The sequence below is a fragment of the Anguilla rostrata genome, chromosome 17, assembly GCF_018555375.3.
Source record: "Anguilla rostrata isolate EN2019 chromosome 17, ASM1855537v3, whole genome shotgun sequence".
In the NCBI taxonomy this organism is placed as follows: Eukaryota; Metazoa; Chordata; class Actinopteri; order Anguilliformes; family Anguillidae; genus Anguilla; species Anguilla rostrata.
This window is the reverse complement of record NC_057949.1, coordinates 14,451,641-14,468,664: the sequence shown is the minus strand read 5'-3', so window position 1 is coordinate 14,468,664 and position 17,024 is coordinate 14,451,641. Positions and strand designations below refer to the sequence as shown.

General features: G+C 42.1%; 1 protein-coding gene and 1 long non-coding RNA gene across 2 annotated transcripts; both read right to left on the bottom strand.

The window, feature by feature from the left end:
- Window positions 1–720: 720 nt before the first annotated feature.
- Window positions 721–1,462, bottom strand: LOC135243969 (uncharacterized). The gene is made up of 2 exons (XR_010326865.1): window positions 1,166–1,462; window positions 721–802 (listed from the first exon to the last, which is right to left on the bottom strand). It is a non-coding gene; the product is annotated as an uncharacterized LOC135243969 (long non-coding RNA).
- A 5,494-nt stretch (window positions 1,463–6,956) lies between these two features.
- Window positions 6,957–15,850, bottom strand: pih1d1 (PIH1 domain containing 1). The gene is made up of 11 exons (XM_064316129.1): window positions 15,694–15,850; window positions 15,312–15,403; window positions 14,814–14,871; window positions 13,748–13,936; window positions 13,332–13,393; window positions 12,929–13,010; window positions 11,373–11,469; window positions 9,758–9,790; window positions 9,403–9,481; window positions 7,696–7,839; window positions 6,957–7,053 (listed from the first exon to the last, which is right to left on the bottom strand). Exons 2-11 carry the CDS (start codon window positions 15,390–15,392, stop codon window positions 7,018–7,020), a joined length of 861 nt encoding a protein of 286 aa, XP_064172199.1. The 5' UTR covers window positions 15,393–15,403; window positions 15,694–15,850; the 3' UTR covers window positions 6,957–7,017.
- Between the last annotated feature and the right edge of the window lie 1,174 nt (window positions 15,851–17,024).

Sequence of the window (17,024 nt, the reverse complement as noted above, 5' to 3'; positions counted from 1 at the left end):
GAGGGTTGGAAAGAACAAAACAAATGGAAAGAACAAAACATTTCTGCTCAGGAATCGATTTTATTTGAGTTAAATCGATTCAAAGTGCAAGTGGGGGGGGGGGGGGGGGGAGAACCTTTACTATCCAGGAGTGAGAGTCCAACTGTTGTCTAAGGGGAACTGTGGGAAATGTAGTTTTTGACCCCTCACTTATACTATGCAATTACATACACTTAAGTTGCACAAGTACATGTTTCCATGCACAGAATGTAACTTAGATTTTTCAATGTGTGCAAAAAACGAATAGGCAGACACACAATAAAACAAGATCATTAAGTTAAAGAAACAGATAAATAACATTTTATACAGTACATATAACAGCCAGAATAACATATTATACATATAACATAATGCATATGTATAAAAACATTATACATACAGCAAATAAGCATAACATTATTTGGTGTCTGACATAAGGGCTATATATTACATATGTTGCTTCAGTACCTTGGTAGTCTGTGTAGTCTCGTTGGTCTGTTTCCCAGTACCACAGGAGCATCAGCACATCAGCCAATAGAAGAGGAGAGAAATGATTGACAGATCTCAGTTTGTGAGAATAATATACATTGGTCAGATATTCAAAGCTAACAAATGCAAATAAGAATCAGTCGGCCAGTCAGGTGTATTGAAGCATGCATTCCGGAGAGATGGGGAGATCAGGTGAAGAGATGGTATGGAGCGTCACCTCCATCTTCATGCACCGGTTCTTCCTGGTAATCCTGCTCCTCCTGGTACTCCTGCTCATCCTGCACTGGCTCCTCTTCTTTCAAGAGAAGGAGAGAGAGAAACTGTAAGAGATAGCTTAGAAAGGGGTTAGAGGTACAATAAAGGTTCTGATGTTAGGACATTTATTGTCTCTGTTAAGAGGAGATCAATGCAGCGGTTGTTTTCAATGCTACATGAAGCTACAAGCAGACCGAATGTATCTGGTACAAAAGACGTGAGAACAGATCTATGTAACCCCCTGGTTAACAGGTTTATGCATTTTATATCTTTGGCCTGTACATATCTGTGCCTAGTAGATGATCTTTTTGAAGGAAAGGGAAAGCTTGAAAAGACGAAAGCAGAGAGTATAAATACAGACACAGAAATTAATAAATTAAAATTGAAAAAGCCAGTAACTCACCCTCAGGCTGCTCCCTGGAGGAAGACAGAGAGTATAAGACCCATTTAACAACGTAGCCAACAATCACATTTAACAGCACAGCCAACAATCAGATTAAACAGCACAGCCAACAATCAGATTAAACAGCACAGCCAACAATCATATTTAACAGCACAGCCAACAATCAGATAAAACATCACAGCCAACAATCAGATTAAACAGCACAGCCAACAATCAAATTAAACAGCACAGCCAACAATCAGATAAAACAGCACAGCCAACAGTCAGATTAAACAGCACAGCCAACAAATCAGATTAATCAGTACGACCAACAATCAAATCATAAACAGCATAATCAAACAATCAGATTAAACAGCACAGCCAACTAACACCTACAGAACAACACATGTAATAATTAAACCTGAGATACTCACTCATACTCCTCTTCTACATCAGACATGTTTGCGCTGGAAGAGAAAATAATGGTTACTATAGTGTAGGCACCCTTACCAAATGAATAATAATAATAATAATAATAATATTTTTTAAATTATTATTATTATTATTGTTGTTGTTTTGTTGTTGTTGCTATTATCAGTAGTTGTCTATAGTAGTAGTAGCTTTACACTGTACACCAGGGGTCCCCTCCAGGGGCAAAAACCTAGGCAACAGGAGACAGGAATACCGAAAGGCACATAGAACTTCAGGCCAGAGTAAAAATCGGTCAAAATAAGGGCTTTAAAGGGCGTTTGGAACAGCGGGAGGCAGTTTGCCTGAATGGTGCATTCGTGGAAGTACATTCCAGATTTTAGGTGTCGCCACTCAAAAAGGCTCATTCCCTGAGGAGGTTTTGAGGAACAGTGTGCTCACGCTCATGCAACGGCTGCCATCGCAACTCGTGTTGATGTTGTTCTGGCAGTGAGCAGCGGGGTAGACTGACAGGTGTGAATGTTAGAAGAAAGAGACGAGAGATACGGTTTCTCTCACTTTCCATTCTCCGTTTCAGTCTCCGCCAGTCGTTTGCGCCATACGTACCTATTTGTTTATTTTTGTAGAGCAATGACGTAAATCAGATGGACGTCTAAGTTCCCATGCAATGAACAGATACAAAATCTCTTGAGGAAGAAGGGAACCCAGGGGGTTCATGTATTCACAGAGTGAGGTTGATCTAATGCAGTAGGCTCAGATCAAAGTTTTATTCTCAAATAAAAATGTGGAATAACAGAAAAGGATGAGCCTTTGACTCGCAGAGCGGTCGCCCATCGCTGATATACAGTCTTAGTTATGACAGCATCTTAAGCTTTAAGTTTTATTTAAAATGATGCTTGTCAGACAACTACGGAACACTTGCCTTCGTGAAATGTGTAATATCTTTAATAAAATGATCATTTTGGACACCTACATTCCATTCCTGGACCTTAGCCTACCACCCCACCCCTCCCCTCCCCCTCTCCCTTGTTTTCTGTAACCCTCTCCATCTCCCCGTCAGCTGAAACAATATATAGTCTGCCTGTCACTACCGGGGACAATTTATAGATCACATAGCTGTCATCCCCATCTCTCGGTTCCTCTATCCTTCTCTTTCAGCCGAAACAATGCACTAAACCACGGCAGGAATCAGGGCCTGTCTTTCAACAAATCATTAATCACACTGTGAGTGAGTGCGTGCTAATGAGTCATTCGGTTTGTATTTACCCTGTTAGCAGTCAAAGGGACAACCAGGGGCTTGAGAACCAAACAAAAAACACAGTACATAAACATTTCTCCGCAAGTCAATATGGTATAAATATAAGCAAAGAACACAACCATATTCTTTCTATTTTACGTGCCAAGATTTTTTCCTTGCTGTGCAAAATAGGCTACAAGGCTACTTCGTCATCGAGGGGATTCAAAATGCAATTTCGTGACATGTGCTACTTTATCATAAGGGTACCGAAACTGATGAAAGATTATTGGGGAGCACATTCCCTACTGTCTCTCGCACACAGAGCATTGTTCCATGATATTTTTCAAAGAGTGGCACGAAACATTCGTCCTTAGCGAGAAAATAAACCTGAACAGAGGCCGAGGGACAGACGGTAACCTGAGATGGACATAATCAAGCAGGAAGACAAGGCCCCTTCTCGCTTATGCAGGCCTATCACTCAGCTGATCGGGTCACCTGTTTATCCACTAGTTTAACAGAGCAGCTGTCAATGTCTAGGCTTATTGACAGAGTGTATTTTTCAGATTTATATCCGAGTATGCAGCTGAATAGTTCACTGGACCAACCAGGTGTTTCACATTCGGTAACGACCGAAACGAGAAGTAGCCTAGCCCACTGACGGAGGCCGGGACGTTCTGTGACGGAGCAGGAGAGAGGAAAGGAGAGATTTGGTAATATAATAGTACAGGAATAGACGGAGGGTGTGATAAAGGGGGATTTGGGCGAAGTATAAAGTTACTTTGGGAATCCGTGGAAGCATTAGCACAGGAATTCTGTTCAGATAATTTTAGTCAAGGACACATTGGGAGATTAGGTGACTCACAGTCTCTCATTAACAGTGAAAAGGTATTTTATTAATAGCACTAGGAGAGTGACAGGGAGAGGAGGTCAATTCGGTCTCTATGCTATGATTTACTAACCACTAGTTAGTGTTACTGAGATAAGTAACTGCTACAATCACTTATCTCGACTGACTGGACACGGCTGACAGTGCCCGTCTCCGCATCCATATTTACGTTGTCTTATTGGTCATAAAATTCAAGAATTCTGAATATGACATCCGTAAACATCTTGGGAACTAGTGATATACGCATACTGTAGATGAGTACGTGATCCCAGTGTAGAAATTAAAAATTCGGAGAGAGCGGTGGGTATTCCCTAAATATTCCAACCAATCGCAAATCACATGGCATATAAGCATGACATTTAGATACACAGATTAGGCTTTAGCCATGCATGCAGTGTGACCACTGTGAACAAGCAAATAAAAAAACGTCATCATTCATTGTGCTAGTGATTTGCACGTGTGAAAAACAGGTTCGAGATAAAACTTGACGGTGGCTAAAAAAAAAGCTAATGGAATATTATAATGGAGGTGTCAGCATCTGAAGAAGAGTTATGTCCGCATGCTATGCCATACTGGTGGTATAAGCTTAGTTTTTTTATTTGTCTGTGTTTTTTCCCACGTGACGGCGAAGGCCAGCACGTGCGTGTGACGGTCCGATTTGTAGCTGAACATAAATGCAGAGCAGCCTACACAGCTGAACCCTGTTACAGCGGATCAACACATGGGAAGTAGCCGATCCCAAATCCGCATGGGGTCCCCCATGTTCTAATATAAAGGCCCCTGTCAGTCAGGTCCCTTGGAACCACCCTAACCTCCCCCCCCTCCCCGCTCCCCCTCCCCCCATACGGCACCCCTGCCGGTCTGCTGAGAGGCTTGAGAGGAGCTTTAGCGGCACACGCACGCTAACAGCCCTGTCCTGACAGCTCAGCTGGAAACCCATCCCAAATTCTCAGAATTCAGAATGTATTTCACTCCTGCAGAGTGAGCGAGTATGAACGACATTTCTGTCTCTTTGTGTAGCTCCGTTTGATCTCCTTCCATATGCCTCCCACACACACCCGCGGCGCATGCACGCACACACACACACACCTGTTCTGCCTCCCCCCCCACCCCCCACCCCCCTTAAAAGTAGTCCTTACATCAGTGGGTCAGCATGCGTATGTACAGACATAGCTCTACAATGAGGAAAGAATGTGTGGTTTCGCTGCCACAGTATGCCGGCTAAAACCCACAGCACTCAGCGAGGGAGACAGATGGGCCGGAGTTAAGCCATAGCTGGACAGACAGACAGACAGACAGACTGCCACCGGCCCGGGCAGAATAACTGCACTGCCACCAAAGCCATTCAGAGGCATTTATCAGCGACCGGGATGCAAGCTGTAAACACATGAGCCAAAGATAAACCCGACCTACAGATAAGGAAAGTGGTATGAAAATGTGTCTTTAAAAAAAAAACCTCCGTATCAAACACAAAACAGTGGAAGACATTACAGCGATTATTTTTTGTTGTCTTCTAAATGAAGAGTGTAGGAGACAATGAAACAGGCACATTTCAACTGACAACTGTAGATGCAGCAAGGAGAGACCGGTAGAAGAAGGAAGAAAGAGAGCAGAAAAACATCAGGGTTTAGTGAAATTCCAAAAAAAAAAAAAAAAAGGGAGGGAGGGAAGGCGGCTTACCGTGAGTGGGCACAGGCTGGACGGACAGAGAGAGGCGGGAGAAGACCGGAGAATGGGTATTGTTCGGGAACAATGGCAGCTTTATAGGGCGAGGGAAGGAAGGGGAGGGAGAGGGAACGCCACAGGTGGCATGAGAGGGGGACATAGATGGATTAGGGGCGAACGTTTTGGACCGAAGGAAAGCAAGCGATCCCGCCGTAACGATGGAGCGAGGGATTAAAGGGGGATGCTGACATCAGCACTGAAAGAAGAGAACGGGGGGCAGGTGGCGGAGAGGAGAGAGGGAGGAATAGCAGAGGGATGAGAGAAGGGACAGAGGAAACACGACCGTCTCTCCGATCATCGTTTCGGTTTTAGCTTTTGTTTCGTTGTTTATGAGCTGAAATAAGACTGTGTGTACAGCATTTAATTACTACCGGCATCATTAAAAACTTACAGAGAAACACAAGGGCAGGCCGGCTGATGGATGGGACCTTGGGTGTCCAGGACAGTGACTGTGAACATTGGGTTAAGGAGAGAGAAGCACCCTTGGCAGAGGATAGCAACGTACCACAATGGTTAGGCAGCCAGCAATTCAACTCCCAAGGTCGCAGGTTCCGAAGCTAAGCTACTGCTGGTAGACCCCTTGAGCAAGGTTCTGAAACTCAATTTCGTCTGCAAATACCCAGTCGTGAAAAGTGATTTCATTTTCATTTTAAAAAAAAGCAATTTAATTGAAGTTATGAAAGTCCTTCTGCATAAGGCCGTCTACTAAACGCCTGAAAGATATCTTGGGATGGATGGGAGGTGGACCACAGCTGGTACACATCAGTCCCAGAGAAAAGGACTGTGCTTTCATACTCACAGTACTCTGGATAATGGACCTCAACCCAGGTTACCGTTATATTCTAAGAAACAATATAATATGAGACAGTTGCTGATGTTCCTGTACGCATGGCCAATGAGTATACCCAGAATAGTTCTGTGAAGGACATATGTGAACTAACTGAACCATTTTTACGAGAGATGCTCATTTCTGTGTATCCTGTACAGTTTAATTACGAACAGGTGTTCTCATCAATATCTTTGCTTTCTGATATTTCACTTTCTGTGGTTCTTTGGATTGAGTCTGACACTTCTAATATGCAATGAAGGACATTTTAGATTTTCCAGATGTTTCTGGATAGTGAAAAGACGTCCCCACGTTCAGCCCAATTATGGCTCAGGTGCTACAAGAACAAAAATCAATTAATAAAGGAAGAGCATGGCATGGCACACAGAGCATACCCCGAAGAAGGTCTTTTTGACCGAAAGCTCAGCTAATTAAACTAGATTTGCAATATACTCAGTGTGCCAAGTTCTTCCAGATGTTTCTGGAAAAACCTTCAGCTTTATAATGGCTGCTATTGGGCCAAACCATTTCCAGCCCAATGATGTCATCATGTGGCATCATCGTTTTCAATGGCCATTTTTTCCAAACTTCCTCTTTCAAATCACTCAACAACATTACAAGTATTGAAAGACTTACACCCCATACAAGCAGCTCCTAAATGTAGGGGCAACTAAAAACAAACTTTAAGAAAACACTCTTCAGGACTGTATTTTCAACATGAAAAAATATTTATTGAACAAAAAAAAATAAATAAAATGATTTCACTTTCTTCATGAAGGGACCACTGTCATTGTCACTGTGAGAATCTGAGAGAGAGAGAGAGATTTGGGACATGGACAACAACCATGTTTATTATAGGCAGATTCAACTTCAGCCTTTACTGACCAGTCAAATGATTATGTAAACAATTATCGTACATGATAAACGTACTTATATTCACATCACAGATTTATTTGTATGAAAATGATGTCATATGAGTCTTCACACACTGCTGATGCTCTCTAGCCTTTTTTGTTACTGAGACATAATTTTGATCCAAGTGAATTGTCATGGTGAAACAGCAACCATGCTTCTGAATGTCATACTTTTCTCCCGTTCACTGTGTCCATCAGTGATGCGCAGTGCTGGTTTCTACTGTACCTGTGTTTTAGTGCTGTGCAGGGCAGCGCTGGTTTCTACTGTACCTGTGTTTTAGTGCTGTATAGGGCAGTGCTGGTTTCTACTGTACCTGTGTTTTAGTGCTGTGCAGGGCAGCGCTGGTTTCTACTGTACCTGTGTTTTAGTGCTGTATAGGGCAGTGCTGGTTTCTACTGTACCTGTGTTTTAGTGCTGTACAGGGCAGCGCTGGTTTCTACTGTACCTGTGTTTTAGTGCTGTACAGGGCAGTGCTGGTTTCTGCTGTACCTGTGTTTTAGTGCTGTACAGGACAGTGCTGGTTTCTACTGTACCTGTGTGTCTTTGTTGTACTGGGCTGCGCTGGTTTCAGGGTCAATGTTGAGTGGAAAGTAGCAGTCCAGGTGAAAGAGAGAAGGCCGAGCCGTCAGCACCAGCCTGTCCTCCCCCAGGTCCAGGAGCAGCGAGCGAGAGGACGTCTGAGGAGAGAGGAAGGCCAGTAAAACTCCACCCATAGCGCAAGCCCCCCAAGAGATCGCTCAACTCCGACATTCAGTGCTCTCCTGCAACCAAACTACACGTGGAAACAACAAATTTTGTGTTCTAACTTCATTAGTAGACGATATACGGCAACTACGCCAAATATACAGTTTCTAAGCGCCACAATTGTCCATTTAACAAGCAGCCCCACCCAGTCTCATCTGCAATTAGTGTGACACTTTGGACAGTGTGGGAGTTCATAAAAATATTCTTTTGCCACCAAAAATGCATATTCTGTCTTAGCACAATGATAAAGCCAACAATAGCCTGAAGGTATGCCAACACAGCTGCTCACTGAATAGCAAAACAATCAAGAGAAATTCTTGTGTAATTATACCCCCATCCTTCTACTATCAATAGCAGTGACTAAATATGGAATAAATATACAATTTTACCATTGGTATTACACATAGAGATGTCCCTTATAAGACCTGGTGATCATTCATTATCTTGAACAATTTGTTTGAGAAATAAACACGCAAATAGAAAGCAAGGGTAGGCATTTACATTGACCAGGTGCAAAACCCCACTTGATTTTTACACCATTGTAATTCTTTTCAGTTCTTTCTAGTTTGATTGATAACTCCTATCCAGTAGAGGAGAGTATAAGCTTTCCAATGGTGAATGTCATGTCTCATTTGAAATGTATAACGATTGAGAGCCAAGCATAACAGCATGAATGGTTGCATCACCACAACGTTGCGCAGTCAACCGTTACGCAATAACACACAAGCACTTGTTGGGGCGTAACTGTTGCCTTCCTGTAGTTTTTGGACAATTGTACCAATTTTGGCAACTCATCAGCATGGCTAAAACAAATTCTTGCCTCGCAGATATGAATTTGGGGAGTGGGTCAGAAGAGGAACAGGAAGCATGAATTCTAGCGAGGATACATACGAAAATGGCTATTTTCTAAATGTATGGCTAATTTCTAAAATGATACCATGTCATTCTACTGTCAATATCTGGGACTAAATATGGAATAAATATACAACCATTGGTTTTACGTGTAGAGATGTCCCCTTTGAGACTGAGTGGTCAAATATTGTCTTGGACAATCTGTTTGTGAAATACACGCCCATTTGTGACACAAGGGTACCTTGCAAAATAGCTTTGTGTAATACCACAAATGTAGTTTATGGTGCTGTTGCCATTTCTAATGATTACACATTTAGGTACTGTACCACATTGTGTGATAATGTTTTTGCATTATTTTCAAATTTGATTATCAATGTTTCATGTTAAAACGTCATAAGGGGCACATTTATATGGTTTATAATGGACAAAAAGCATTTTATTCATTTTTGGAGAGATTTTTGATGTTTTGATGTTTCTGGACCCCTAGATATTTTAGACCACTGTACTGACGGAAAGCTTGTAATACCCACTTGAAAATGATGCAAAAGTGAGTTTCTTGAGTCAAAACAGTTGATTTGCCACACCTGTACCTGTTTACAAGTCAGAATGCCAACCACAATCACGATGACAAACAAGTATCTCACCACTCCAGGAAGCTGAATCTCTGCGATCAGGTACTCAGGGTCACCAATAGGGGGCTCCACTATAAGGCAAAACTCTGGACTGAAAAACAAAAGGTATCATAAATATATAAATAACAACACATTTTAATTTCACTCAGCTCCATGCAGATTTAAAGGAAAATGATGCACACGCGCGCGCGCACACACACACACACACACACACATACACACATTACATTACATTACATTACAGGCATTTGGCAGACGCTCTTATCCAGAGCGACGTACAACAAAGTGTATAACCATAACCAGGAACAAGTTTACACAACACACACACACACACACAACCTGGGTACACCGACAGCAGAAAGCTCACCGTTTGGCTTCTGTAGGTGCTGTGTGTGAGTCCCTGCCAAAAGAAGAAAATTGCTGAACACTGACTTCAGAGAGAAATGGGTCACTGTTTCTGATTGGTGTATAAAGTACTCGGTGCTGCCCCCTGTGGGTAAAGCACACTTAATTCCTGTAGAGTTGTGTCAGAAAAGACAAATGCTGCCAGGGTAACCATGAACACTGTTTCCATAGCATCCTGGCTTAATTTCCAACCCGGCTCACTGAATATGGTCACCTGACCATCCGCGAGCCTGACCGGTTCAGCGAACTCTCTGACCAGTCCAACAGGGGGTTTCATTCCCCGCCATGGCCAAGTGCCTTGTCTTAAGAAAAAAAAACCTTGGTTCTCTCCCCTCCTGAGCTGATGTGAGGTGACTGGTCTGGTGTAAAATGACTGCCATGCCACACACAGGGAAGGGCTGCAGGTGAACCCCCTCCCCCCCTTTACTATGATGCACTTTGAGACTGTGAGAACAGCTGTACAAACAAAACTGTATTAACATCTGGAGCTGGAACAGCCAATCACAGACCAGGAAACTGGAACCAGGCACAGCCAATCAGGTGGGACTGAGATTCACAGGTCTATTCGGTTCCACTTTCACAATAAAATGAAATTACTACTGGGACCCTCTACCCAGCTAATACAACAATTAGCTAATCTCACAATGCTGCTGCCATGTAGAGGAAGTGTTATAACGTTGACAAAACATTCCAGTAACATTGGGAGAACGTTTTGCGTTAGCTCGGTAGAGGCTGTGTGGAAGGCAACCAGAGAACGTAGTGGCCTTATACTGTGAGGTCAGGTTTAAAAGTTTATGAAATAACCATCAGAATCAATCAATAATCCTCTGAATAAAAATACTACACTAAATCAACTAACAATTAATGTTTTAAATAAACAGTCTCAGCAAGAATTCATAATGAGCCATGTTTAAAATATCATATACTTCATCCATCACCAAAAAGATAAAATAAACGAAGTGATAAGTTGATTCTTCAAACAAAGAACCGACAAATGGTTATCTGCAACATCTAAATATAAATATCACTCTCTATTTAGATATTTAATGAGCAGACTCGTACATGACAGCCACATTGGTGTCCATGCTCACCATGTTCTATTCTTTAAGCTATAAAACACACCTGTCAGAAGCATCCTTTACAACAGCATTTACACCACGTCTATAGTTATCCCAAGCTAGGCCTCCGGAAACTGTCAACCAATGGATGTTCAGAGAGCTCTGCGTGACAGCCAATTAGAAATGGGCATCCTTGGGTCCTGACGCCCAGGCTGGACTGTGTCTCACCCGGAGGCGGTATGAGAGGAGCCTTGCCGTTGAAAGGAGAGCCACACGCAAGCTACAGGCCAGTAAACCGCAGCAATAAATCAGGAAGTCCGATGCAGGACTCGGACGCCTTCGACACCGCGGGCCGAGCGAAGAGCCTCGTCAGACCTCGGCGGGTCACGCCAGAGCCAGAGCGGGTGCGCGTCCTCCTTCGCCCCTCCCCCCCACTCTTCCCACCGGTCTATTCTGAGAGTCACGGGTCTCAGCTGCGAACGACGGCCAACGTTAGGAAAGATATCAGGAACGTCTTACGATGGGCTTAGCTCCTGGATGCTCGGCTTGCTCTGGGTCCTGATGTTCTGTTCGCTTATGGAGCCGAGAAACTTCCGGTTCTTCATCACCTTCCACTCTGTGGGGGGAGGGGGGGAGGAGGAGAAGGAGGAGGGGGGGAAGGGGAGGAGAGAGTGAGAGACATCTTTCAGTGAATCAGTAACAACCATGGAGTTGGAGCTTCTCTAACTGTTTAGTTTACAGAAACACCAGCTTTTGGCCAGGCTCTGCCCACTTCAAAATTTTAAAAGATGCAAACTGGGGTTGAGAGTGAGAGCACAGAGGGGAGGGAGGAGGAAGGAGGGGCAACAGAACCAGTCGGTAATGTGTCACAGGCACGTAGGTGGAGCCAGAGAGGGGGAAAGCAATTCCGCACCTGTCAAATAAATAGGTAATATCTTGTGTCTGTAGCTGTTCTGAATAGGGACCTACTGTGGATCAAACTAGTTGTAACTGCTATTTTATTACAATATCAGCAAATTACTTTGAATTGTTGTTTCCTGAAGACCAGAAAAGGTATTTTGGCAAAATATACCAAATAGGACTCCCTTGGTTAGGACCCACGTCAATTAAATTATCATCCATGACCACGAAAAGTAGACTAACCTCAGCTAGCTACATGGTGGTTTCACTTTGAACATTCAATTACAGAAGCAATCTTATTCTTAACAATGTAATGGTGAGTAACAAGGGTTTGACAGGGCCGTTCTACAGAAACCTGGTAAACGTGAGAACAGCCAGGCCTAGAGGCACAAAAAGGAGTCACAATCGCGCTGAACAAGGGCTGACTGGAGACTAAATACGCCATTACACTGATCAAACCCACATCCCTGAGGGAAACCACAGAGGCTTCTACTCGGCCAATAGGGAGAACCGGTAAGCAGCTGAACTGACGGAATGAAGTGACAGCCATTTGCTAAAACCTTCATCCATTGCTCTGTCTATTCGTTTAAATGGGCCAGCTTTGAGAAAATCTTCTTCAACACCACGGATTCAGGAGCTGAGTCAAAGTCTTCATTAATATACAATAACGCATTCAAATCGTTCAGCGGATGAACCTGTTACTATGGCTACACGCCACAGGGATTTCAAAACCTGTCCACTTTCAATCACTGTAGACGGCCTGATAATGTAAGAGGCTTAGAGGCACTGCCTCTTCCTCAAGCCAAGCAGGTTTAACCTTGCCTCCATCCGAATAGTGTTAAGGTTAAAGATCGATTTTACTGAAAATGGGGTTTGCCAACCCTTCTATCCTATAGAAACGCTCTTCCATGTGATTCATGGAGCATTTACAATTGGATTATTGTGCTCAGCGGTTCAAATAAAACTACTAGTTGAAATATTTAATTAACGCATCTAAAGAACTCAAATAGCAGTCATATGCACGCAAAAGGTTTCAAAGGCAGTCATACTCAACCCTAATGGTGGCACGCATCTTCGTAGGTGCACATAAACACACGTGAACATGCCCGCAAGCACGAAAACAAACAAACACACAGACCCACACACAGACGCAACGCACGCAAGCAAATACAAACCTCGGCTCAGCTCAACTGAATACTTGTTTTCAAGCCCTTCAAAAGACACCGCGATCACGAACTGCAGGAACAGGGGATCCTTCTGAAATCACATAATTCAACAAAGTATCACCAAGCAATACATAGGTAAGAAAAAGCACTTTTTTCACTGTATGGTCCTATAAAATTAGAGAAGAAAAGGTTCCCCTTTTTTGGTCAAACTAAAAATAAAAAAAAAATTAAAAAAAATGAAATGAAACCACATTAATTATAAATGTCAATAGAAACACCAAGCAAAACCAGCAACATGAATCAGCCTGAACCGAGGCTGGCAAATACAGTATACCCAATGCCAGGAAGTCCTGTGTGAAGCAAACCCAGTCAGAAATTAAAATTATATAAAACTACAGCACCCAATACACACCTGGCATTTCTGGAAGAATTCATTGTTGATGACCACATCATAGGCTGTGCAACCTTGAGAATCTAACATTAAAAGAGAAAAGTATTTACTTCACGGAATCTTCAGTAAACCAATAACGAAGCAATAAATAAAAACAGCCGGTCAACCAATAACCAAAACTAGTCATAGTTTATGTCCAAAATACTTTGGGTCACCCAATCAAGATAACATTAAGGCCCGCCTACATACCTATGGAAATGTAAAACTCAGTCTGAAAGGGTCTTACAGATACCCATAATGCTTCACAGTGTTTCAGCAATGCTGTATGTGGATGCAGTCAGAGCATTATGAGGCGTTCTGGTCTATGCACCAGGCTGTATGCAATGTGCGCATTCGCTCCCCGATGCCCAAGAGGAAACACCCGGGGAAAGGCTCACTGTTGTCCAGCTCGGTGTGAGGCTCTCCGAGACTCATGGGAACTCTGTAGGCCGTCGGGTCATCTGACTGCAGGAGCTCCAGCAGCTCCTCGTTAGAGATATGGGGAGGGGGTGGGACCGCAGGAGATTGACAGATGTTCACAAAGACCTTCTGTTCGTCGAGAATGGACGAGGTTTTCACGCACATCCCTTATGAAAATAGGGAAGTCAGTGTTCAATTCATGCTATTGTTAGAGCCAAGGTTCATTTTTCGTACAGAATTGTGAAATCTGGACTGGTGGCTTACAGGTAAGTGTACATTCCACTTAATGAATAATATAACAGGTAGAAAGTAAAACAGAATTTAAAACTAATTACATTTTGTTCCTATTTGCTTAGGAAGGTTCATTTATTCGTAAAATTATGTGAAAATTTGGCCTGGGTTTAATGGGTACAGGTGTACCATTTAACATTAATGATAATTAAACATAAGAAAATAAAACAGAATAAAAACAGACTCAACCAGCAGTGAGACAACATTAATAAAAAGATTTAATACAGTAAGTCTAATCGAACATTTACCAACGGCGCTATTGGTAGACTAAGACTACTACTATAGTCCTCGTCTGTTTAACTGACTTTAACACATTCACATTCATTCAAGGCATACAACTTAAAAACATATTCAATACAACAATATCTAATTCAGCAATTTATGTGGCTTCTTTCAATATAAGATAAAGATTTAATAAATAATCGAGAAGGTCAGTTCAAAGCAATACATATCAATAATCTACTGCATGAAAACTCTTGATCCAGGCTAACAGTTTCACCCATGCCAAGTAAACAGACCACAAAGGTTAAAGTCAGACCTGGGTCAAATACGTATTTGTTATAGTTTCAAATACAATTTCTATTGATCTTGCCTGGTGTAATTGAACCTGCCAATATGACCAGAAGGTGGAGTTTGCACTTTTTGAGAGCATTTCATTGGTTCCAATACACCAGACAAGATTAGTAAAGCGTAGAAAAGTATTTGACCCAGGTCTGCACGTTACTATAATCAGAGAATGAAAGAGGAACTGACCTGGCTCAGGCCGGATGACTCGGGAGTCTGGTTTTGGATGCTGCACCTCGCCCATTGTCTGGGGACAAAAAGGAAGGAGATAGCACAAGATGCACAGCGCACACTGGGAACATTTTGCACACCAGGTGTCATAAACTCTTAATAATTACGTACATAAACTGCAAAGGGAGAGGAATGTAAACCACATTATTCTAAAACGTTAGCTGAATTTGGTGCTTAGCAATTACCGACGCTGCTTGGCAAACTTGATCTAATAAACAATTATCGGATGCTTGCATATACAAGAGAAAACTTCAATTCAACCTCTCCCAATTAGCCACCTAAAAAATTATATCCAATCAGTATAAAAGTATGAATATTGTACATCCAGTAAATCCAGTCAAGATGGTCTTGTTTAAATAAATAAATAAATAAATATCAATATATAAATCTATCAACTGATTTATTTTCTCTACAAGACCAGCCGTTTCCAAACCAGTTAATGAATGTGTAACTTACCTGCATAAGAAGTTGATGATATAGTTCCTCTTGTTTAAGCTGCTCCATTTCAGAGGTGAGCAGCGAAGAGTCTGTCTCCATGTCTGATGTAGCTAGCGAAACAATGACTGTTTATTAATATTAGCATTATCTTTTTTATCATAAAAACTAAACCGGCCACATCTGCAGGTTTAGTATAAACGATGATACAGTAAACACAAAACGAGTAATCTTACTATCATATCACCTGCTTGTATTTCTAGCTGGAACTTAGACTGCATAGGCAGTCTCGCTTACAAAGTTAGCTTGCCGCTACATCGCTCGTGTTCATAGACTCGGACGTTACATTAACAACATCGAAGAATATCAGCTCACAATTCATAAGTTATATTTTCTCACTTACGGTGCAGTAATTTCAGTCTCTAACGTTTCGTTGATAGGCAGCTCCCGGGGGGACAGCAGCTAGCCTCACATGAAGAGAGCTTGTTTGGATGTAGCACACTTCCGTTGTTAGGAGGACGTAAAGCGTCATTGCTTTCCCCATCGAGACGCGTATGGCAAGCCCTTTTAATATCTAATAGCTTGTACGGATTCACATTACAGAAACTTATAATTCATTTATGACTAGTCAAAACGCTAATTTAAGATATCTCTAATTACATTCTGACTAGTCAAAACGCAAATTTAAGATATCTCTAATTCCATTTTGACACAAATTGGTTATGTTTCTGGTTGTCCTTACAGTAAAATGGGAATTTTGATTCACCTGAGTTTTTAATGTGTACAATGTACAGAGTAAAAGGTGTACTGCGTCGCAGTAAAAATCATTTTAGAATTCAGGAATCAGCAGAGGGAAAATGTTTTATATCATCAGTGGTGAAATAAACCACCATGAAACATTTTCCTGTGATTTTATCCACAAGTGAATTAGCATTGATATATAGCCTACAACTAAATAGCTCATGTAGCCAGTGTAATTGGTGGCAACAAAAAAAATGTTCCCACCCCTGATGTAAGATTTCCTCAAACACCACTTCCCACGCAGCCTGTAGTAGCCAGGAGAGCATCTTGCACTGTCTCCAACCAGGGGTGCACAACTCTGGTCCTGGAGGGTCGGTCTGCATCCAGGTTTTTGTTCCAACCAATTGCCTTAGTTTTAGTTTTCTGACAGCTCTATAAACTAAACTGGTTCACTCCTGTATTTGAGCACAGTGAATTAGGATATACTTGTGTTGCAGGCCCCAGGGGGCAGGCCTGATGGCACGTATGTTCCTGAATAAATATGGAAATAATGATACGGACAAAAATTAAGCAGTTCTCTCTGTTTTGTTGATCTGAAAATATTAGAACTGACCTGCACATCGATCTGTCTCACAAGGAGGAAGTTTTCTCCCTCTAGTGGCAAAGCTGGAATATACTTTTTTATTTATTTATTTATTTATTTACCAGTGTGAATTATATTACTGTAGGTTGGCATTACAGGCAGATAATGGCTCTTAAACATAATAATACATATTTCAAATCCCAAAATGTGTGAAGCACAGTAGAGTAACTGTGTGAACATCCAACCTGTTTTCAGGCCAGGTGCAGGATAAAAGTAGCCTACATGTGACGATTGAAGGAAATGGATATTCGCACACTGGATTCACAGCTCCCAATACTTTATTGACTAAAAATCAAGGTTTCAACCGAACAGGGTCTTCATCAGGCAAATGATGAATGATACATTTTGGT

Coding starts and splice junctions, on each gene's coding strand:
- pih1d1 (XM_064316129.1), bottom strand. CDS start 15,392: ATGGAGACAGACTCTTCGCTGCTCACCTCTGAAATGGAGCAGCTTAAA. Junction 9,482..9,757: donor GCACCTACAGAAGCCAAACG/GTGAGCTTTCTG, acceptor TTTGTTTTTCAG/TCCAGAGTTTTGCCTTATAG. Junction 7,840..9,402: donor AGATTCAGCTTCCTGGAGTG/GTGAGATACTTG, acceptor CTCTCTCCTCAG/ACGTCCTCTCGCTCGCTGCT.